The following is a 23,402-nucleotide window of genomic DNA, read 5'->3' as shown; positions in this document are numbered from 1 at the left end:
TCCAAACACTAAGAAGATCCCATGCTACTGATGCAATTAATAGCAGTGGCTATTCCCGAAGTAAACTTGATTAATAGCCATTAATGGACTTCTCCTCCAAGAACTTATCCAAACCTTTTTTGAACCCAGCTACACTAACTGCACTAACCACATCCTCTGGCAACAAATTCCAGAGCTTTATTGTGTGTTGAGTAAAAAAGAATTTTCTCCGATTAGTCTTAAATGTGCTACTTGCTAACTTCATGGAATGCCCCCTAGTCCTTCTATTATTCAAAAGTGTAAATAACCGATTCACATCTATTCGTTCAAGACCTCTCATGATCTTAAAGACCTCTATCATATCCCCCCTCAGCCGTCTCTTCTCCAAGCTGAACAGCCCTAAACTCTTCAGCCTTTCCTCATAGGGGAGATGTTCCATCCCCTTTATCATTTTGGTTGCCCTTCTCTATACCTTCTCCATCGCAACTATATCTTTTTTGAGATGCGGCGCCCAGAATTGTACACAGTATTCAAAGTGTGGTCTCACCATTGAGCGATATAGAGGCATTATGACATTTTCCATTTTATTAACCACTCCCTTCCTAATAATTCCTAACATTCTGTTTGCCTTTTTGTCTGCTGTAGCACATTGAGCCGACGATTTTAAAGTATTATCCACTATGATGCCTAGATCTTTTTCCTGGGTGGTAGCTCCTAATATGGAACCTAACATCATGTAACTACAGCAAGGGTTATTTTTCCCTATATGCAACACCTTGCACTTGTCCACATTAAATTTCATCTGCCATTTGGATGCCCAATCTTCCAGTCTTGCAAGGTCCTCCTGTAATGTATCACAATCCGCTTGTGATTTAACTACTCTTGTATGGAATTAGCAAAACTGAAAGTGGACAAAGTCATGGGGCTAGATGGAATGCATCCTAGAATCCTAAGGTAACTTGGAGAGAGTTCTGGCTGGTCCACTGAAGGGACCTGTTCATGAGATCTTTGGAGAACAAGAGTGGTCCTGTGGGACTGAAGGAAGACTGCTGTGGTCCTTCTTCATAAAAGTGGCAACAGAGGAGGTTGGAAACTACACCTTGGTGGTAGGCAAGTTGGTGGAAGCTCTATTAAACAAAGTAATGCAGTTGGTGTGGATGAGCAGATTAGATAGGCCATATAGGTGTTTTCTGACATCCTGTTTCTATGAGTGAGTTATGGGATGAGAGAGAAAGGGTTAGACTCAGAAGTAATCTAAGGAAATATTTATTTACAGATAGGGTGGTGGATGTATGGAGCAGCCTTCCTGTGAAGGTGGTGGAGATGAGGACAGCATCTGAATTCAAGAAAGCATAGGATAAGCATAGAGGATCTCAGAGAGTAGTAGGCATGTAAAGCCGAGTAGTTGGCATGGATGGGCAGACTAGATAGGCCATAATTTTTTTTCCTGCTGTCATGTTTCTATGGTTCTGACTATCTGCAGTCCAGAAGGTTACAGGATATGAAGCAGCAAGGTTTTACCAGAGGCAGATTGTGCCAAACAAATCTGTTTTTTATTTTTCATTTGGGTGACTATAGATTTAGATCACGAGTATGCATTGCATGTGATTTTCTTGGATTTCAGGAAAGCTTTTGATACTGTATTGTATACAAGGCTGATTAATAAATTGAGCGGTCCAGGGATGGGTCCCAAGGTAATGGGCTGGATTAGAAACTGGCTGAATGAAAGACAACAGAGAGTAGTGATAAATGGAATTCACCATGGTCCTGGGGCTGGTTCTGTTCAATATCTTTGAGTGATATTGAAGAGTGTTTAGAAGGCAAAGTCCACCTTTTTTTGCGGATGACACTAAAATTTGCAACAGAGTGAAGATCCCTGAGGGAGTAGACAGACTGAGAATTATCTAAGAAAGGTTATGAAGTGCTTTTGGCTATTAAAATTCAATTTTCCCAAATATTTAGAAGAAGAAGATTGGAAGGATTGTATCATTTTTGACTTGGAGAAATATGCAAAAAGATGTGAATATTGTATGTTAATACAGTGAATAATGGAGCTGTGATTTAACTAATTTATGTATGTTAAATTGTATTTTTGAAAAATGATTGTTATGTAATTATATTTCTTGTGAGTGGTTGTGTATGGATGATTGGATGAATGGTATTTGATGTGATATTTATATATTGTGTTATTTTAGAATTTTGATACAATAAAATTTAAAATATATATACAGGTATATGGTATATTGTTTGTGGAATGTAATACCTATTTGACCCTTATATGTGTGTTGCCTAAATAACAGTGTCATTCGAGGCACTTGTAACTGTAGCTGAGGGTTTTGTGACCCCATTTGAGATCTCAACCCATAGTTTGAGAAGCCCTGATATAAAAACACTAGAGGCAGTACAGAGAGAGGTAACCAAAATGGAGTGGGGGTCTGTGCCAAAAACCATATGAGATTAATATTAAGGACCTAAATAAAAACATAAGAAATTGCCATACTGGGTCAGACCAAGGGTCCATCAAGCCCAGCATCCTGTTTCCAACAGCAGTTAATCCAGGATGCAAGTACCTGGCAACTTCCCAAACCTTAAATAGATCCCTTGCTACTAATGCTGATAATAAGCAGTGGCTATTCCCTAAGTCAACTTGATTAATAGCAGTTTATGGACTTCTCCTCCAGGAACTTGTCCAAATGTTTTATAACACAACTAAGCTAACTGCCTTAACCAGATCTTCTGGCAACAAATTAATTGTGTGTTGAATGAAAAATAATTTTCTTCAATTTGTTTTAAATGTGCTACTTGCTAACTTCATGAAGCGCCCTCTAGTCCTATTATCTGAAAGATTAAACAACCAATTCACATTTACCCATTCTAGTCCTCTCATGATTTTGTATTCCTCCATCATATGTCCCCCTCAGCCATCTAGTCTCCAAGATGAACAGCCTTAACCTCTTTAGCCTTTCCTCATAGGAGCCATTCCATCCCCTTTATCATTTTGATCGCCCTTCTCCAGTGTATCTATATATTTTTTTAGATGTGGTGACCAGAACTGAACACGGTACTCAAGGTGTGGTCTCACTATAGAGCAATACAGAAGTGCCCCCCCCCCCCCCCCCCCCAAGATGGTATTTTTAAGCAATGTCCATGCCTGTTGTACAAGCTTAACCTTTGTAGCTTCCCCTTTCAGGGTTTTTTTTTCCCTATTTTCCTCATTTTATCAAAATCTCCCTTTTGAAAGTTTAGTGCCAGAGCTGTAGATTTACTTATTGTCCCTCTACCATTCATTAATTCAGATTTGACCATGTTAATGATCACTGTTGTCAAGGGACCCCACCACCGTTACCTCTCTCACCAAATCCTGAGATCCGCTAGGAATTAGATCTAAAATAGTTCCCTCTCATGTTGGTTCCTGAACCAATTGCTCAGTGAAGCAGTCATTTATTCCATCCTGGAATTTTACCTCTCTAGCATGGCCTGATGTTATATTTAGACAATCAATTAGACTGGTGTATAGTGTGGATATAAAAGACTCAGCACTGGTGTTATTTCTGAATGTTTTATCAGATTTAAGACCAGTTGTTGCAATCATGGGTCTTTTTAAAAAAACTCTTCATTTATTCTATTGAAAACTCTTTTTTGATTTTTAGTTTTTCTTTAAAAATACTTCTGTGCTGATTGGCTACTTTGAGTCTTGTTAATGCCGAGATTCCAATTCAAAAATGCTTTTAAGCAACATTATAACCATTGAATCAAATTTTTTGTGCGAAACCAAGGCAATATTGTTACAAATTATCACAGTCTGTAGAATTGTTCCATAAAGCCCATTAACCAGTAATACTTTATCGGCACTTATGTAGGCATTGAATTACTTATCTTAGAAGGAAAATTTCTTTTTTGGTATATAAACGGTGCTTGACAAAGCTGCTGCAACGCCAAGAGACATCAGAAACGCCGATGTTGGCAACATTTCGCAAGATTGCTGCATCAGGGCAATGTCTCTTTGATGACAAGATATCTAAAGACAAAGTTATCATTGTTGGTGATAATATTACAAGCAGTCTCAATCTTAACATTTCTTTTACTTACTATTTCTCTTGTTGCCGCTTCTCATATGCTTCGGGCTTAAAACAATGGCGAAAAGCGCTCCCAATAATAACAATTTTTATAGGCTACTCACTGATGACGTAAAGACGTATTCACGTCTATTTAAATCCTGGTTTAAATACCAAAAAGCTGTCAAATTGTAAACCTAATTTGAACTAGACCAATCTATTCAACTATTTAAGCCACAGGGTTCCTCACTATGCATTTTAAATATCCATCATTGTTCTCTTTTATATAAAATGCTAGCTCTGTCTCTTATCATTTTGGCCAGGTGGATGGTAGTATACTCCTATCACTATACTCCCTCCCCAACACACATGGAATTTCTACCCTTAAAGATTCTACTGTAAATTTATTCTCTTGCAGGATCTTTATCCTGTTGAACTCTAATACCATCCTGAATCTAAAGTGCTGAAATATGTATACCCTAGAGGAAAAGAGACAGTTGAATATAATATATATTTAAAAGTCTGAAAGGAGAGAACTATGGGGAGGAATTTATTGTTATCTATTATTTTATTATTGATTCATTATTGATTTATTATTATTTTAATATTTATTTTAGGGTCCATGCATGGCTTGTCTCCATTTCTGGATATGATTCTTCATTGGCTATGCTAGTAATATTATATTTATTGTTCTTTTAATAAAAATTTAAATTACAAAAAAAGAAATGTCTGAAAGTTATTAATGCATAAGTAGTACACATTTTTTCAGTGGAAAGAAAGTTGTAGAAATTGGAGCTTTTTATCAGGATCTCTAAGTGTCTCAAGAATGTCAGGAATATTTTTTTTTTCTGTTGACAAGTGAGATTGAGTCAGCCATAACTTGTGGGCGATGTCATCTGATGGTGCTGACATAGACCCAGCTCTCTGAGCTCAGAAAGTCTATCTGCTTTGTGAGCCCCTCAGCATTCATAGGAGCTACTGAATGGATGTGTTATCTAGTCTATTTTTGGTCTTGGGTTTGCAGACTTGGGAATCCTTATTTTTCAATGCTGCCTCATCAGCCCTTGAAAATAATTTATTTACTCCAAAAAAATACCTGTGTGTATGTGTGTATATATATATATATATATATATTTATTAAGCACGTTATACAGGGAGATTCACTCAAAAGAGGCCCCAAATATTCTGTTGTAACTTCCATTAGGATGAAGCAATCTGAACCAAAAAAAAATGCTACATACCTTGATGTAGGTGTAATCTTTTGCATTACATGTGATGCTGGAAGTGATCGCCATTTTCCACCAGACACATTTCGATCCGGCGTTCCATGTTCCTGAATGTGTCTGCGAGCATATCGGGGGGAATAGCAATTTCACGTTGGATGTTTTCCTTCAAAATCACAGTGCGAAGCTTGTTCCAATAGATTTTCTTTGAGCATACCCCAAAAGAAGAAGTCTGGTGGTGTCAGATCCAGCAACCGTGGTGGTCAAAGCCCCTTTGAAATTACCCTGTTGCTGAAAAAGGACTCAGTTTATGCTATTCTCTTTTCCGATGTGTGACATCTTGCAAACAGAGGGTTAAACATCATGACGGCTGTCCAGCACTTACCTCATCGCTTCAGCACGGAAGCATCCCAGCTTGTTCGAAGCTCCATATACTGAGGAGCACATTGTTTCGTTCAGATTGCTTCATCCTAGTGAGAGTTATTACAGAATATTAGGGGCCTCTTTCGAGTGAATCTCCCTGTATAAAAGGACATTTATTCTCTCTATCTGCCCCCTTGCCACCAATATTTCCTCCATAGGACCTTTAATTGCCTTCCCAGACCCACAAACTGGTATCAGCAGTGTGGTGGTCCTGTTGTCTCACCAGGTGAGGAAAGGGAAACATCCTTTGGATATGGGAACCCCTTTAGACATCACACCAGAGCGAGCCATGTCCTCAGATTCCAGTGCCAACTTCTTTATGAATATTCATAAACAGTGGCCCAGGCTCTGGACCATACACTTAATGAATGCCAGCATTGCCTTACAGACACTGGCTTTAACTTCCAGGTTCTGAGGAAGACAGTCAACACCAAAAGTGGGTTCTCTGGTTGGATGGGTAACCGTAATTGTTACCACGCCAAATTAAGATTTCCGCATATAAAACAAGAGCAATTCATTGTACAAGAGGAAGGCAAAGACTGAAAATGAGCAGGGCAGAGAACCGCCAGCTTACAGGGTTATACCCAGGGTACTTGGGTCCCTAGTGCTCATCCTGGTGCTCAACAGCAGCTACAAGAAATATATATACTGTGGCCAGGGCAGGATTTATTGGTCATTAAGGCTTCCTTATCTCATTATAGGAAGGAGCCAGAATTGTGAGGGAAAGAAATGTCTAGCCTTTTACCAGCTTATTGTCTCACTTACCAGGATGTGAAACAGTTGTTGACATTTGTGTTATCCAGAGATGTTAGGATGTCTCCGTATTAAAGGCCAAATGGCTTGACCCTGCTTCCCCTAACCCTGAATGTCTGAGTGCTAAAGACTTCTTAAAGTCCTTAATCCTTGCCCTTAATCCACTTCTTAAAGTCCTTAGTCCTTGCCCTTAATCCACAAAAAACTGAACTCCTCCTCATCTCCCCCAAACATGCATCCATACCCATACCCTTCCCCTCCACCTTCCACCCCCCTAACTTTCTCTCTGACACAAGAAACCTGGGGGTCATAATTGATAACCAACTTACCTTCAAACCATACATCAAATCTATCCTTAGCAGCTGCTACTTCAAACTTCAAACCCTAAAAAAACTTAAACCCCTCCTCTACTTCTCTGATTTCCGCACAGTACTTCAATCTATAATTTTCTCAAAGATTGATTACTGTAACGGACTCCTACTTGGTCTCCCTGCTTCCCATATCAAACCTCTCCAACTCCTCCAAAATGCCACTGCACGCATCCTCACTAATGCCAAAAAGAAAGACCACATTACTCCCACCCTCATTAATCTCCATTGGCTACCCATTCATTCACGCATTACCTACAAGACCCTTACCCTCATCCACAAAAGTATTACCAATGAACATTACAACTGGCTAAACCCCCCCTTCCTCCCACGTACTTCTACCAGACCCACCCGATCTTCGCTCCGTGGAACCCTTATTCACCCCTCTATAAAATCTACAAGACTCATGTGCCCCACCAAACGGGCCCTCTCCCTAGCAGGCCCTTCCCTCTGGAACTCCATGCCCCTTGACCTTCGCACCGAAACCTCCACACCCACCTTCAAAAAGAAACTCAAAACCTGGCTCTTCCTCCAAGCATACCCCCAGTCACAATCTTCATCATCCCTTACAAACATCCTCACCCAACCGCCTACCCCTACCAACACCCCTTCTTCAGGACATACTCCCTGCACCCACCCCCCCAATGAACTTCAAACCTAAAATATTACTTAGTACCCGCCTCTCCCCTCCAATCACTGTTCCTCTGCGCTTATACTAACCTGTAAATAATCTGTGTTTATCACATTTTCCTCAAACCCCTGTACATATCTTTTCCTTATGTATCCTTTTCTCCCTCCCCCCCCCCCCCTCCCTTTGTCTTGTCTACCTATATACCTCTCCTCCCCACCTTTTTATCTTGTTTATTGCTATGTTACTGAGTTTATTGTTACAAACTGTTCTTTGTAAAGGCTTTGCCTATATATCCTTGGTTGTAAGTTATCTGTAAACCGGCACGATGTGCAAACGGTTGCCGGTATATAAAATAAAATAAAATAAATAAATAAATAAAGTCGCTTTGGGAATGTTTCCAGGTAAAGCAGAATGGCCAAATTTGGTCCAATGTAAAATAATGGCTACAGAGGAGCCCTTGGAGTTTCTCGGTCACTTGTTTGGAGGTATTTGTGGCCGATTCAGGATCCTGAAAATGAAAAGAATCAGGCCCCGCTGACTATTTCTTTTTGGGTCTTCCACAGAAACTAACTGAGAAAATGACCTCTATATGCATTACTTGGGCCACCAAAATTCCCACTAAAGTATATGCAATTGCACAAGCATTCTTTGATCAAATTACAGTTTCCAATGGATGACAGGCTGATAAACTATCAACACCTTCACAGAGGGGGGATTCAGACTGGTGCCACATGGACCAAGGGACATAGTCTCTAGTGGAAAATTGCCTACAAATCAATATTATGCAGCTATGGACCATCCAGTATGCGCTAAGAGCTTTCTTCCACTTTTCAGGCAGAAGAGTCTTGATCCTGATAGACAATTAGGTGGCTATGTCCTACATAAACAAGAAGGCATTGGCTCATGCATTCTCTGTGAGGAGACCCTTCGAATCTAATCATGTCCAATCATTACAGCAAGTATCTTCAAGCGACTTATTTACTAGGTGTTGAAAATACAGTCAGAGACCATCTTGATAGAGTTCTACAGCCCCTCAAGTGGTCTTTAGATCAGGAGGTTCTTATCCACCTGTTCATATTGGAGGACAGTTGGAAGGTTGAGAGGTTCTGCTCCATGCATCCAAACAATTACAGATCAATTTAATGTTTTTGTGTTGAATTGAAGCTTTAATCTGCTCTGTGCATACGTTCCATTTCCTTTCATTGCCAGAACTATCCAGAAGCTGCTTCTGGACAAGGCAAGGGTGATTCCAATTGTTTGTTAGTTCAGCCTCTGAGTAACTTGGGAGTATCTCTATTTCTCAACTCCCAGGAGAATGAAAGTCTCTGCCACCCAAATCTGTCTTTGCTTGTGCCCATGACATGGATGTTGAATATGCAGTAGCCTCTTCCTTCTCTTTGAGATGGAGGATGTGATGATTTCAGCTAGGAAACCTTCAACCTGAAAAATCCTATATTTTCAAGTGAAAGAGGTTCTCTATGTGGTGTGAAACCAGCCAATTGGATACCTTTGCCTGTGGCCCAGAGGAATGACTTCAGTTCTCCCTCTTGACCTCAGGTCTCAGTACATTTCAATACCATAGTGGCATATCATCAGTAAGTGGATTTAATATCAAAGTTCATAGAGGGACAGTGGTATTTCAAGCCTCTAGTCGGTAAACTTCCAGTGTCTTGCGATCTCCATGTGGTCTTGGCTCAACTCATGAAATCTCCCTTTGAACCCTCTTGAGTTAGACTTGAAGTTTCTAACCAGGAAAGTGTTTCTCATGGCCATCATTTCAACATGAAAAATAAGCAAATTACAGGCTCTGGTTTCTTATTTCCCATACTTGCAGTTCTTTTACAACAGGGTTGTACTATGAACTTACCCTAAATTCCTTCTGAAAGTTATATTCCATGCCAACTAAGCTATTATGCTGTTGGTATCCTTTCTGGGACCGCATACACACAAAGGAGATCAGGCTCTTCACTCCTTAGACTGCAAGAGAGCTCAAGTGTTCTACTTGAAGAGGACTCATCCTCACAGTCAAGTTTTTCAACTGTTCATCTTTTGTTCCCAGTAAGTTGGGAAGGGCAGTTGAGTTTAATTAAAAAAACAAAATCAAAGAAACTTGATATACCACCATTTAAAATAATAAAATCACAGTGGTTTACAATAAAAAAAAAGCAATTAAAGCAATATAATAAACATAAGTACAAAAAAATTAATTCTAACACACCCTACACTTCAAAGCCATGTAAAACCTCCCGACCTCTCTCTCAGTCCCCTCTGCTGTATAACCTATAACAATCTGAACAAATGCTTGATCTACAATAGTGCCTATATATACTCAGAATTAAAATCTAAAAGTAGACATCTAAAAAATATTTGCCAAATTAAAAAAAAAATTGTTTAAACAACCAGATTTTAATGTCTTTTTTCTAAACAGACTCAAATGTACTTCTTGCCTGATTTCTAGTGGAAGCACAGTCCACAGGAATGGAACTTGAAAGCCAAAAGAAATCTAGCAGGTCTCTTCTAATTTAATTTCTGAGTGATCTTGCCCTCTCATTAATTCTTGTTGGGATGAGTGCAAAGCTCTTGTATGTTTATAGGGGACTATTTTAGCTGTCAGATATTGTGGGAATCCTTTTCAAAACACTTAAATGTCAAACACAAGATCTTGAATATAATCCTGGCATTAAAGTAGCTCCCTCAAGAGTAGGGCAACAGTTTTCAAATCCTGATGTTCCAAACCTTGGCTGCTGTGTTCTATAAAAGTTGTAATTGAGCCAAAGAAGTTGCTGGTAACCCTAAGAAAAGAAATTACAGAACTCCAATCTTGATGTCACAAAAGCATGAAGCAAGTTGATTAAATCCAGTTTTCCAGAAGAGTTCTAATTGTCCAGCACACACTGTTATGCTTTGACTGTCTTACAGATTATACTCTTTCAAGGCTTATCAAGTGAGAGCTATGGCGACTTCAGTTGCTCATTTGAGGGCCACTTCCCTTAAAGACCCATGCAAAGCTGCTGCTTGATCGTCTCTGCACATCTTTATTTCCCATTACTGTCTAGACAACATATCCCGGGGAGATAGTAACTTTGGACAAGGAAGTCTCTGCAGCCTGTTCACCTAGCAGTCTGCTCTCTACCTAGAGGGGCTGGGTTGTCTGTTTAGTAGATGCTCTGCTCTACAACGCTATGCTTGTGACTCCCCACAAGTTATGGCTGATTTAATCCTGGTTGTCAAAGGAGAAAGCAAGTTTGCTTATCTATAGACAGGGTTCTTCATAGATAACAGGTTAAATCATCCTTGCATTTAATACTCCGGAGAGTTGGCTACTGTGAAGCTTAAGTTATGGAAGAGACTGAAGGGCTCACAAGAGAGCAATATGCTCAGACTTTCCGAGCTCTGAGAGCTGATTCTATGTCAATGCCGTCGGGTGACTTCACCCACAAGTTATGGCTGATTTAATCTGCTATCTATGGAGACCCCTGCTTACAAGTAAGCAAACTTGCTTTGTTGGAAAGAGTGGTAGATGCCTGGAGTGCCCTTCCAGACAAATAGTGGAAGCTAAATACTTCAAAAAGTTATGGAATAAGCACAAAGAATCCTTGCAAAAAATGAATGGATAGGAGAACCTTGATCTAGTGGCACTACAGGCCACGGAGGGTGTACCTACGAGGTAACGTGCATCCAGTAGCGGTTATGCTTCCTATCAGTCTATGCTTCCAAGAAGACTTTGGGATAAATTGCATGGAATGATGGTTATGATCCAGATAACAGTGGCAAGACTGCATGGGGCTTCCAAGAGGCAATTGGATTACTTGCATGGAATAAACATAGTTATTTACAGCCTAAACATCATTAAGCTTAGGAAGGCCAGATATTTTCGATGATAGCTTTGCTAATTTTGTTAATTGTGCAGACTATTAGAAAGCTTGGTATTAAGATATAGAAGTGGAGAAAAACATACCAGAGTCCAGACATCGTAATTCACAGTCTTATATATATATTTGATCCCTTGTCCTATATTTCTTTTTAATAAATCTCACAGTAGTCTGTTTATGCTCTTGATAGATCCTGGCATTACGATTTTTATATGTTGCATTTGATATGCTTTGAAAACTGATTAGGTGAGCAATGTGAGTTATAAGTAAATTTTGAATTTGGATCTAGTGTTGGCCTCTTTAGAATCATGGAGGATAATGTCAAGGCCTGAAATGGCCTACCAGTAGAGGTGGTAGAGACCAGTACTTTAAGAGATTCTGGGTATGTTTAGTACTGAGACAGAGAATAGTGGTCAAATGGATTTGCCAATTTGGTCTTTTTCTGCTTTCATTTACTCTGTTACTTTGTATTTTGCTTCATCCTTCTCACTAAAGATAGCAAAAGGGCAATTTTTTAAATGTTTTTTTAAGGGCTTTTTACTGTAATTTTTAACATCTAAGTAAGCCTTATTAATAGGCTAGTATATTTCTAAGTGAGTGCTCCTTGTATTTTGTTGCTTGCAGTCATGGTAAAATCACTTTTAGGTTACCTGTAATAGGTGAGATCTCTGGTCTACTGCAACATCCCAGAAATAGATTCTGTGGCACAGTTTGAGATTTAATGGCAAATCTAATGCACAGTCATATAAATTTGCATGTACTTTGCTTTTCCCAATTTGTATAAAATTTATAGCTTTTATTCAAAATGTTACATTAAAAATATTCTTTATGAAATAACTTTATAACCTTTGTCTCTAGATTCTGCTCTTTTTATGTTTTCTTCATTTGAGTTTTCTGTTAACTTTATTTTCTTTCTCCTATTTCCTTTATTCTTTCCAGTTATCCCACTCTTTGAGTACAGCTTTTCACTCCCTTTCCCAAAAGTATATCTCATCTTCCATGCTTCCTGTTACATAGTAACTTTGAAGACTGCAGAAAAAACCGAAATGACCCATCCAGTCTGCCCAGGAAAGTGTTTAGAGTTGTAACTACCGCTCTGTTCAGGTTACTCCCCCATGCCTTGTGTTTAGGGATGTCTCCCTTTTTTTGAAGATATTACCTATTTAAGGAATGAGAGAAGAGAGACCAAGTCATGTTACCTAATTCAATACACTACTGTTTTTGTTCCTTCCTTGTAAGCTCTTCCCTCCAGTTGTCTCTTCTTCCCTCACAACTTCTTACCTTTCATAGAAACATAGAAACATGATGGCAGGAAAAGACCATATGGCTCATCCAGTCTGCCCATCCGCCAATTAATTTAGCATAATTCTCATCACTTCCTTAGAGATACCCTGTATTAATCCTATGCTTTTCTTGAATTCAGATACTATTTTTGTCTCCACAACTTCCACTGGGAGGCTGTTCCCTGCCTCCACCATCCCCTCTGTAAAGAAATGTTTCCTAAGATTACTCCTGAATCTACCCCCTTCACCCGCATCTCATGACCCTTTGTTCTAGAGCCTCCTTTCCATAAAAAGGATCATCTCCTTTGCATGGACACCTTCAAGATATTTATTTATTTGGACATTTTATATACTGTCATTCCATGTATAGGTCACAACGGTTTACAAATTTGAATGTCTGTATTATATCTCCCTATCTCACCTTTCCTCTAGGGTATACATGTTTAGATCTTTAAGTCTATCCCCATATGCTTTAGAATGAAGACCTCTGACCATCCTGGTTTATATCCTGTTGAAGGTGCGGTCTCCAGAATTGTACACAATATTCCAAGTGAGATCTTACCAGGAACCTATACAGGGCAATATCAACTCCCTTTTTCTGTTTCCCTTCTGTTGTTCTGCTCCTCAATGGTCCGTGGCTCTTTTTTTCTGTGAGTGATATGGGACTGGAAGCAGGGGGGCAGGAGGACGTTTTGCAGCAGGAGCTGCACTGAGGTCTGGCAGCCAAAGTGGGGGTAGCATTCCAAAGGGTGAGAGGCAGCAGGGATGAAGAAGACAAACAGCTTGATTTGTAATGGACCAGAGAGAGAGAGAGAGAGAGTAGTGGCCTAGTCTGAGGTAGCAGCGGAAGAGAGCCCAATCTGTGGGAGGATGAGGGACTAATCATGTCCCTGGTGGGTGAGAGAAAAGCGGGGTTGCTTTGTGTCCAGAGGGAGAACGGGTGTGCCAGCCTAAAGGAGCAGCACTGGCAGAAGTGAGCGGAGGAGGCTTGATCCACTCTAGCAGGAAGATGAGAAAAAGCATGAGACAACAGCATTGGTGATTGGGTACCTTCTCTGAATTCTGCAGCAAAGGGCACATTCTGTGGCAGCTGCTGTGAAATTGTAGAAAACTGGGGATTCTGATCTCTGCTTGCTTCCAAGAAGGCTGTAGTAAAAGAACTGTGCATTTTTGCCCTTGTTTCCTCTTCCTCCGTTAAATTTGCAGCTCTGTCCAGCACCAAAAGTCTACATTCACAATTACCTGGGTGCTTTATGTCAAATTTATATCATTCCTCTCACTGAAGGATGCCTATTGTGATGACTCCTTGACCTTGGGCCGTGGATCCATGTTCCCTGAATGATAAATGTCATTATGGTTCTTATGGCCTGGATTGGCCACTGTTGGAAACAGGATGCTGGGCTTGATGGACCCTTGGTCTGACCCAGTATGTTATTTTCTTATGTTCTTACATTATCCCCATCCCTAGCCAGTCTGATGGTGCTTTTTAATGGAATTGGTGATATGTGTATATAGCACCCCCTGCCCCAAATATAGTAACATAGTAGATGATGGCATCCAGTTGGCCAGTCTATACTGCAAAGGATGTGTCCCAGCTTCCACCATAGTGCTTGACCACATGTGAGATATCATTCTTTATCAACATCATTTTCTGTTATCTTTTGCTTGGCTTCTTTGCCATTTTGGGTAGATGAGCATACATGTTTTCTTACTTAATATATTTGTATAGTGCCATCAATGTACACAGCACTATACAAGCTCGCATTATACATTTTTGGGACAGGGACTTAGACTGTCAAAGTTTGAATAGAGGCAGGGAAAGGAGAGGAGGATTATATGGAGTTTCCCCACAATTTTGTGTCTTGTGTTACTCTTTTATGTCAATTTTGAAGAAAATAATTTAGAAGAAAGGTTTCCCCATAGACCATGTATAGTTTTTGTAGAAAATCCTAAAAGCTGTATATCAATAAAATGTAAACGACTTCATTTATATCGGTATTTTTTGTTAAAATTTGCAGTAGCTGTAGATCACAAACTTAAGTCAACAAGTATCCAGTAGGAGAAAAACCATTGTGTAATAACTTGAGAATAATATGCATAGGAATAAGTGGAAGATTTTTTTTAAGGATTAATGTTATTTAATCTTGATAAGTATGGTAATGCTACCCAAAAGGTATGCCAGGGGAGAGGGCAATGCAAAGCAAGACTTTGTGACTTCAGAAATCAGACTTACAAAGGACTTTGTAAATGGATTTTATGCTTAATTGTTGTATCCTGGAGAGATGCTACTATATAATTCATGAGACCTCTCAGAGGGAGAGAGAGGTGTCACTTGCCCTATTACAGAATCTCGTCGTGCTGAGATCTGTTACCTTTTTCCTTCCTGCTCAGACAGAACTGTGCATTTCTTCTTCCTGCAGCGGGAGACGTTGCTACGGCAGCTAGAGACAAATCAGCTGGACATTGACGCAACGCTGGAGGAGTTATCTGTGCAACAAGAGACTGAGGACCAAAACTACGAACTGTATGTCATTAACTCTTCAGTCTTAATCCTGTTAGTGCTGGCCTGCACAACCACTGTCTGGGTTTCACATTTTAGGGCCTGCTGCTTCTTTCCAATAGACACAAAATAAGAAAAACCCCCTTTGTTCATCTGGCCTCTGTGAAGATGAGAATAATATGCAGACATCCGTATTTAAGCTTTCAAACAAATTTCCCTTATTTCCGCTGCTCATCCTTTTCCCAGTGAAGGCTTGTTTTCAGATAGTTATTGAAAGTTGATTAAAGTAACCATGGGACCAACGTCTGAAAATGAATTAACTACTTCATCATAAGTGGACCTGGTCTAGGAAAATAATTTCAGGCGAGGAATTTGGAAACTTGTCTGGTATCTCCTGGCCTTAATAATGAAAGAGTGCTTGTAATATGTTTTGCTTTGTTACATTTTTTTAAGGGTACATTTTTAATAAGGACATTATATATGGTCTCAATATTTCTTGAATAAATAGGTTTCATTGCATTTCATTTTAAACTAATTGGCTTCTTATGAGTTTGCTAATTGAAAAGAAAAACAATTTAAAGAGTCAGAGTCTATAAAACAACCTATATAAATTTTAATTTTGCTGATTTTATTGCGTGCAATCAACAGATGTAATATTGTTAACATTACAAATACAGAATCTTTGCCGAGACTCTAAAGAAGTGTAACGTGACATTGGCATATTGTGTGACGAGCAAAAGGTGAAAAAAAATTGAGTTTAGGAATACATTTATAGTCATTATTTTTTATTTTCATTACCTTTTCAGAGTTTTCCCCTTTCTGCAGGGCAATATTACATGACCTTGCTACTTATATAGTAGATTAGACGTAGAAGGCGTTGTGGTGCCTGTCACTGGGGAAACACAGTAGCAGCTTTGGTAACTCAATATACACGTGGGATGTGGCATAGTCAAAGAACTGCACCTAGGAGGCTGCATGTTGAAAGTATCATAGTAATTTGTGTTAGTGCTTTTGATGACACATACATAATCTGTACAGACAGATACCAGATGAGAGATTATTGGTGTCCATTCAGCATAAGGTCATCCTACAGTATAACTATTAATTTATTCCCTTCATCTGCTTTCACTAGGCTACCTTGTGTTTGCTCATTGTCTTGATATTATGAAGGATAATTGAGTTTAGGAGTTAGTAATTCATTGTATTGATAGAGTTGTCATCTGAGTTATTCAGGTTTTATTTTACGGAATCTGGTGTTTAGAGAGCAAGATCTATGGGATGCAACAGGACAGACTTAAGATATCTTGTATAGATACTATTCAAAGATACAACCTTACATGTTCTGTAGGAAAATTGTTTACTAGCAGTTTCTATCCCTGTTCCCTTTAAGGACAATGGGTGTACTTCCAATAGTTAAGTGGATGAATTGCCTAGTGGTTAGAACCAGGGAAACCATAGTTCAAATCCCACTGCCTTTCCTTGTGAACCTTGGCAAGTCACTTTATCCTCCTTTGCTTCAGGTGCAAACTTAGATTATAAGCCTTCTGGCGATAGGGAATTACCTACAGTACCTGTATGTAATCTGCTTTGAAATGCTGAAAAATGGAATATAAATTTAAAAAAAAATGAATTAAAAAATTAGTAATGCATAGCCCACACGTCTAAAGCAGCACATATTTCATATGCCATGACAAAAACAATATGTGTAAACCCAGTGCCAAGTTAAAACAAAACTGCATGACCAGGTGGGGAATTAAAAAATAGGAGAGAGGAGGTGAGATGTATGACAAAGAAGGAATTAGAAGAGGAAAAATCAGATGCCATTGGTGAGTGGTTTTCATTTGTATGACTGACGTAAATACAGCAGCTATAATCTTACATTTAAGTTGTTGAGCCAGGCAATTATATCAGGATTTGTAGTGTGCATCACTATTATTTCTGCAGCGGAAACAAGATATACACTTTTTAAATAAATAAAATGTGGAGGGCAATTTTCAAAGATATCAAGCCACCTAATTACAGAGTTAGGAGAATAGATCCTCTTTCAAAATTGCAGAATCTCTGATCAACTAAATGTAGCAAAGCAGTATCACTAGGGAGTTATATTTTAGTTGCTCTAAATGTAGGCATTGTTGGGAGCAAAAAATGTGTGCATACAATGAATTTTCAAATGTGCATGCCTAGTTTCTCTCTCCTAATCTTGTTTGCAGAAATAGGAGGTACAAAGTGTTCAGGTATTTTGGTACTTGCATACCTTGAGCAAAATTTCAAAGGGAAACTACATGGGTTTTAGTTTCCTTTGCACCCACATACATTGAACAAAGTCAGAAGTACATGGACACTTCACTGCTATGTGGCTTAGTGAAAATTGCTGCCTATGTTCCCATAGTTTGTTCTGGGTGGCCACAGTCGAACCCTGGAGAGTTTTTAAATTTCCATTTGTATATCAATTATCTGCATATACTATTTTGTGTGTGTGTGTGTGTCTGTAGATATGGTTTAATTACCCATAAGCAACTCATAAGATCAAATGGACCTTCCATATTGGATCTTTCACAAGATGTATGTTTGGTGCTTCCTGTGAACTCCATTCAGTTTTTTTCAAGTCTTATCAGGGTTGAGATAAGTTGTTGAAAGTTAGACCTGAAACTCAATTTTAAGTGATAATGTGGGGGATTGTTAAGGTGGTAAAGACAAGATGTGCTTGGTTAGGGAAGGGATAGAAATAGAAAAGAAATGAGCCAACCAAAGGTAGAAGGAGGAGGAGGGATTTGGTCCTGTGTGTAGTTTGAGGGGAAGAAGGGAACGAGTTTAAGGTATAGAAGAGGAGAAAGGCTAAGAGGAGAAAGGCTAAGAGATGGGGTGAATGGAAAAAGTATAAAATAATAAGAAAGCTGAAATGGCGAAAGAATGAAACAAAGCAAAACAAAGAAATTGATCAGATGTCTGCAGCAAAGATTAGAGAACTATTTTGTGTGTGTTTAAATTTTGACTAAAGTACACATTGGATTGCATGCAAAACTGGACACACATGGAGATTATTTACTAAAAGATATCTTCCATTTGGTGTATGAGAAAAATGCTTAATAATAAGGTTCACTGTTTTGAAAAATGCACAAAATTTCCCTGCACACTGCAGAAAAACTTTCAGGCCGATGTTATACCATGTGCTGGTTACAGTGCAGTTTAACCCGTGATTGGACGCACGTTTTGGATGCGCAACCATAACCCACGATGTAAAATGGGGGTTGGCACGTCCAAAACATACGTCCAGTTGCGCACGTAATAGCGCTCATCACATGCAATGCATGTTGTTGAGGCTATTATCTGTTCCCCCCCCCCCCCAAATGCAAAAAAAAAAAATGTGCGCCCGAGGTGCAAATTTTTACTCACCAAAATTAATGCCTGCTCCGAAGCAGGGCCATCAATTCCATCAGCATCAAAGGCTGATAGAGGCGCCGAAGATAGGCATTTGTGTAGCTCTTCCAGGTCGAAGATGTCAGATGTGTCGCCAATGGCCTCTGCACTGGGGAGAGACCGTGCGAGTATTGAGGGAAGCCGAAATAGTAGTGGCATCTGTCCCCATTGATGCACAATGCCGGGCAAGGGAATGACCCAGCGGATGCTGTGATGCCCCCGAAGCGACCCCCATGGGGAGGACAACCAATTTTCCATGATGCCCATGGCTTTGCCATGGCCTGCATCAGTCTAAATGTCCACCACCGAATCTCCTTTCAGTTCCAAAGAGGATGTGGCCACACCGCCTAGCTCCCAGTCAGTTTTGGCATCGGGATGTTTGAAGAGGAGCTTGAGAAGCGCATGCAGGCAGTGCGGAGTCTCTGTGTCTGAGCACCAATGACAACGGGGCTAGCACTGACCTTCCTGGAGCCCCCGCTCAAATCTCTACATGTGCTCATTAGTGTGCTACTGACACAACCTGTGCATGTGCCCTGGGGCAGCATCGATCTCTGGCAGGGCATCGTAGGTGCCACTGGCTTATCCGGGAGTCATCCCTGATTCCCCGAAGGGGAAAGCTTCCCTGGAAATGGGGGCAGCCCTGGGGCCAGGGCCCAGTCCAACACAGTCAGTTCCATCTGTTCCCATATCACCAGCCAGGGACAGAGAGCCATGGGGCCCGTCACCTTTCAATGACACTGATGATGATACCCCTTATGATCCCTGAGGGGATGACAACTCAGTTGCTTCCAAAACTGATGCATCAGATAGCCTCCCCTCTGACCCATTTCCTCCAGTTGGATTCTTCTATGTGGGGTTTGTTAGGTTGATGGCAGAAGCCCATCCCCTTTCAGTTAGAGACAGAGGAGAATAACCCAGCACAAGATGCTGGATATCCTCCAGTATGTGGAACCTTCCAAGGAAATTGTGGCAGTCCCTGTACACGAGATCCTTGTGGATCTGCTGATGAGAATGTGGGAACACCCTCTCTCAGTGCCTACAGTTAACAGGAAGGCAGACATGGTTTATCTCCTCCAAAAGGCTCTCGGATTTGACACGCATTAACTGCCACACCAAATTGTGGTTGTTGAATCCACTCTCAAAAAGGCCAAGCACATTTGGGACCCAATCCTTGCCACACTTGGTGAATGATTAGAGGGCCGTGGATGCGCTTGAGAAGAAGGTCTTTCAAAGAGCTATGTTTATTATCTACATAGTGGCCTACCAGCTCTGTATGGGCCAGTATATGCATGACATTTTGAAGCAGGTGCAGGAAGTAGCTGAGCAGCTTATTCAACAACAGCAGGATACACTCTAGTCCCTGGTGCACAAGAGCCTGGATTGCGGGAATTATGAGGTCTGGTTGATCTACAATGTTTTCAAAACAGCATCTAGAGTCTCTGCAGTAGGGATTGGAGCTTGTAGACTCGTATAGCTGCAGGCCTCAGACCTCCGACCAGAGGTGCAGGAACGACTTGCAGATGTGCCGTGCACAAGAAAGAATCTCTTTGTTGATAAGTTGATTGATGTGGTGGCCCAAATTTGAGACCAAATATAACAGGGGAAACAAAAATGAAAATTTAAGAAAGAAAAGGGTCAACAAAGCATAATGTAGTTAAATCACAAGCAGATTGTGATACATTACAGGAAGACCTTGCGAGACTGGAAAATTGGGCATCCAAATGGCAGATGAAATTTAATGTGGACAAGTGCAAGGTGTTGCATATAGGGAAAAATAACCCTTGCTATAGTTACACGATGTTGGTTCCATATTAGGAGCTACCACCCAGGAAAAAGATCTAGGCATCATAGTGGATAATAGTTTGAAATCGTCAGCTCAGTGTGCTGCAGCAGTCAAAAAAGCAAACAGAATGTTAGGAATTATTAGGAAGAGAATGGTTAATAAAATGGAAAATGTTATAATGCCTCTGTATCGCTCCATGGTGAGACCGCACCTTGAATACTATGTACAATTCTGGTCGCCGCATCTCAAAAAAGATATAGTTGCGATGGAGAAGGGTCAGAGAAGGGCAACCAAAATGATAAAGGGGATGGAACAGCTCCCCTATGAGGGAAGGCTGAAGAGGTTAGGGCTGTTCAGCTGGGAGAAGAGATGGCTGAGGGGGGATATGATAGAGGTCTTTAAGATCATGAGAGGTCTTGAACGGGTAGATGTGAAGCGGTTATTTACACTTTCGGATAATAGAAGAACTAGGGGGCATTCCATGAAGTTAGCAAGTAACACATTTAAGACTGATCGGAGACAATTCTTTTTTCACTCATTGCACAATAAAGCTCTGGAATTTATTGCCAGAGGATGTGGTTAGTGCATTTAGTGTAGCTGGATTCAAAAAAGGTTTGGATAAGTTCTTGGAGGAGAAGTCCATTAATTGCTATGGTGAGCATGGTGAGGAATGTATCTCCGGTGGGAAGAGGATGGAATAGTTTATCAATACTTGGCTCTGATATGTTTTTTATATATAGCTTCTAATAAATTTGTAGTATCAGTGTCTATAACTCTAGGTGACTGTAATAGAGTTCAGTTCTTTCTTTGTTTCCTTGACCACTTTTTTTTCCTAAGCAAGAGCTCTTGCCTTGAACTTCTATGCTCCAGCCTTAACCCCACACATCTTAATCAATGGCAATTACAGAGGCCAAGTCATGCAGTCTTGCAGCATTTAACAAAGACGAGCTGTAGTCACCAATACTTTAACAAAGCTAAAAATCTCGAATCCTGTTTAAACTTCTATCAATCACCCACAAAGCCATATTCAACAACACTCTACTGGACCTCAGAATCCCTCTTCAGCTTCACACGTCTTCCCGACCGCTAAGATTAGCACAAAGAGGAACTCTACATGCACCTCCCATGAAAACATCTTTAAGTAAAAGAGCTCTATCCACAGCAGGCCCCAAACAGTGGAATCTGCTTCCTCCGGAGCTAAGGCTGATACATTGCCCCAACACGTTCAAAAAAAGACTCAAGACATGGCTATTCGGTCAAGCATTCCCTTAACTTACTTAGTCTTCCACAGCTCCCATAGACTGTTTTCATACCTTTGACGTCCAGAACCTATGCTCATGTTTTTACTCATCAATAAGAAATTTCTCCCTCCTCCCCCCCTCCACGAACAATCTTCCTTCCCCCTCCCCCCCCATTAGCAAACCTCCCTCCCCATGTGCTAGTCTCGCTCTAATAGTGCATACTGCTACTGTTCCTAGTTATGTTATATTATCCAAGTTGTTCACTCCCTTGTTCATTGTAAGACATATGTTGTCATTGTTTTCTACTTGTTATAATGTAAACCGGAGTGATAAGTAATTCTGTTACCTGAACTTCGGTATAAAAAAAAAAAGTTATAAATAAATAAATATTCATAAAAGAATTCTAGAATCCGTCTGTAGGCATATTATAAAAGGCGATATAGTCAAGAGTTTACAATCAATCTGAAAATGACTTAAAAATTGTACCTTTTATTTGAGCAACAAATAATCTGGCCCTTTGGACTAGAACAGTTTCTTCCCAGGGTGCAGTGGGTTGCCTAAGAGCCCTTCATATATGCAGATTGAGATCTTTCAGAGCAACTCTATGAGCTCCTGAACATTGCTGCAGTACCTATTCCATAAACCACCCAAATGTCTGCTTGGTACCAAAGTCTGAACTTTATCTCATTTCTTCCATCTTGCTCTCCCCTCCCTCCCTGCCTTTTTCTACCTAACATGAGGGCTAAAGAAACTAGCGCATTTGTCAGAAGTAATATCACATGCTCAGATGGCATTACAGTAGCATCTCAATATTCATTCTGCCTCAGGAAGTGATCATCACATGCTTCACTTTGCTATTTATGCAGACAGTTTTAGCTCTGAATGGTGTTTGTGCTGGCGCAAAACAAAATAATACTGTTGATTTCTGTAAAGCAAGTGACTTGAGTGTCAAATCCAACTGGGTTTAGGTACTTTGTAGAGGCGATGTGCTCTAGTCTAGGCAGAGAAGACAGCTGCAGCTAATTTAGTGACCCAGTTATCTCAAGGTTAGTCTCAGAAAAGACTTCCCTCCAGCCCTCTGGGCCACTGAAGGTTCAAGGGTTGCTTGGATATGCTTTCTAGGGTGAGAATGGTATTGTAAAAAAAACAACAAAATGAGCTAGAATAAAAGCTTCCATAAGCAGTGGGACCAACATCCATTCCTATACAGTTCTATATGGCTGGGGTAGGAAACAAATGCATTCACTGTGGAAAACTCTCCTACTAACATTTATAAATGGCATTTCCAAATTTTCTATAAACAGATTGTAAAGTGTAATAAAACAAAAGGAAGGCAAACTCCCCTAAATAAATGACTAAACTGTAAAGATTTTCCTTTAGCAACATCTGTTAAAAATAAAAAGAATACTAGGAATGGCCTAGTACTCTTCTGCAGAACGATATAATAAGTCGGGCTGAGCATAGGTTTTGTGTGGGTTTTAGTGTGGGTTTTTCAATGGTAACCTTACTCAGGGTTGTCATTTGGATTTTTGCAGTGAAAAATCCTGTGCTAAAAAACCCACAATATATTTAGTGCCAGTACGTGCAAATCGCATGTAAACAAAGGCATTAGCTATTACAGGGCAATGCAGAAAATCATGTTTAGTGAAGAGACATTTTAGTATATATTTTCTAATGCAGGAAATTTAATTCCAGGTGAGGGCAGAAGTAAAACTTGTCATTTTAGTCTATTGTGTGCCTGTATGGTTCTCTATATAGGTGTGTCTCTGTGGTAAATATAGATTATGGGGGTTTTATGGGGGTTTTTTTTATGGTTTGGTACATTTTGTGGGTGAACTGAAGATTTATTGTGGCATATGACAAAAAAAGTGAGA

The 23,402-nt window shown here is 40.1% G+C and overlaps 1 protein-coding gene across 3 annotated transcripts in view; it reads left to right on the top strand.

Annotated features, from left to right (window-relative positions):
- RABL6 (RAB, member RAS oncogene family like 6) overlaps positions 1–23,402 on the top strand; it is a 257,979-nt gene that overhangs the window by 133,345 nt on the left and 101,232 nt on the right. For all 3 annotated transcript variants that reach the window (XM_029614010.1, XM_029614011.1, XM_029614013.1), the window contains exon 8: positions 15,008–15,111. In XM_029614010.1, coding sequence (XP_029469870.1) covers positions 15,008–15,111 — 104 coding nt within the window. The remainder of the gene's footprint in view (positions 1–15,007; positions 15,112–23,402) is intronic.

The sequence above is a fragment of the Rhinatrema bivittatum genome, chromosome 8 (assembly GCF_901001135.1).
Source record: "Rhinatrema bivittatum chromosome 8, aRhiBiv1.1, whole genome shotgun sequence".
In the NCBI taxonomy this organism is placed as follows: Eukaryota; Metazoa; Chordata; class Amphibia; order Gymnophiona; family Rhinatrematidae; genus Rhinatrema; species Rhinatrema bivittatum.
The sequence above is the reverse complement of the archived record's forward strand: the minus strand, read 5'-3'. Positions and strand labels throughout refer to the sequence as shown.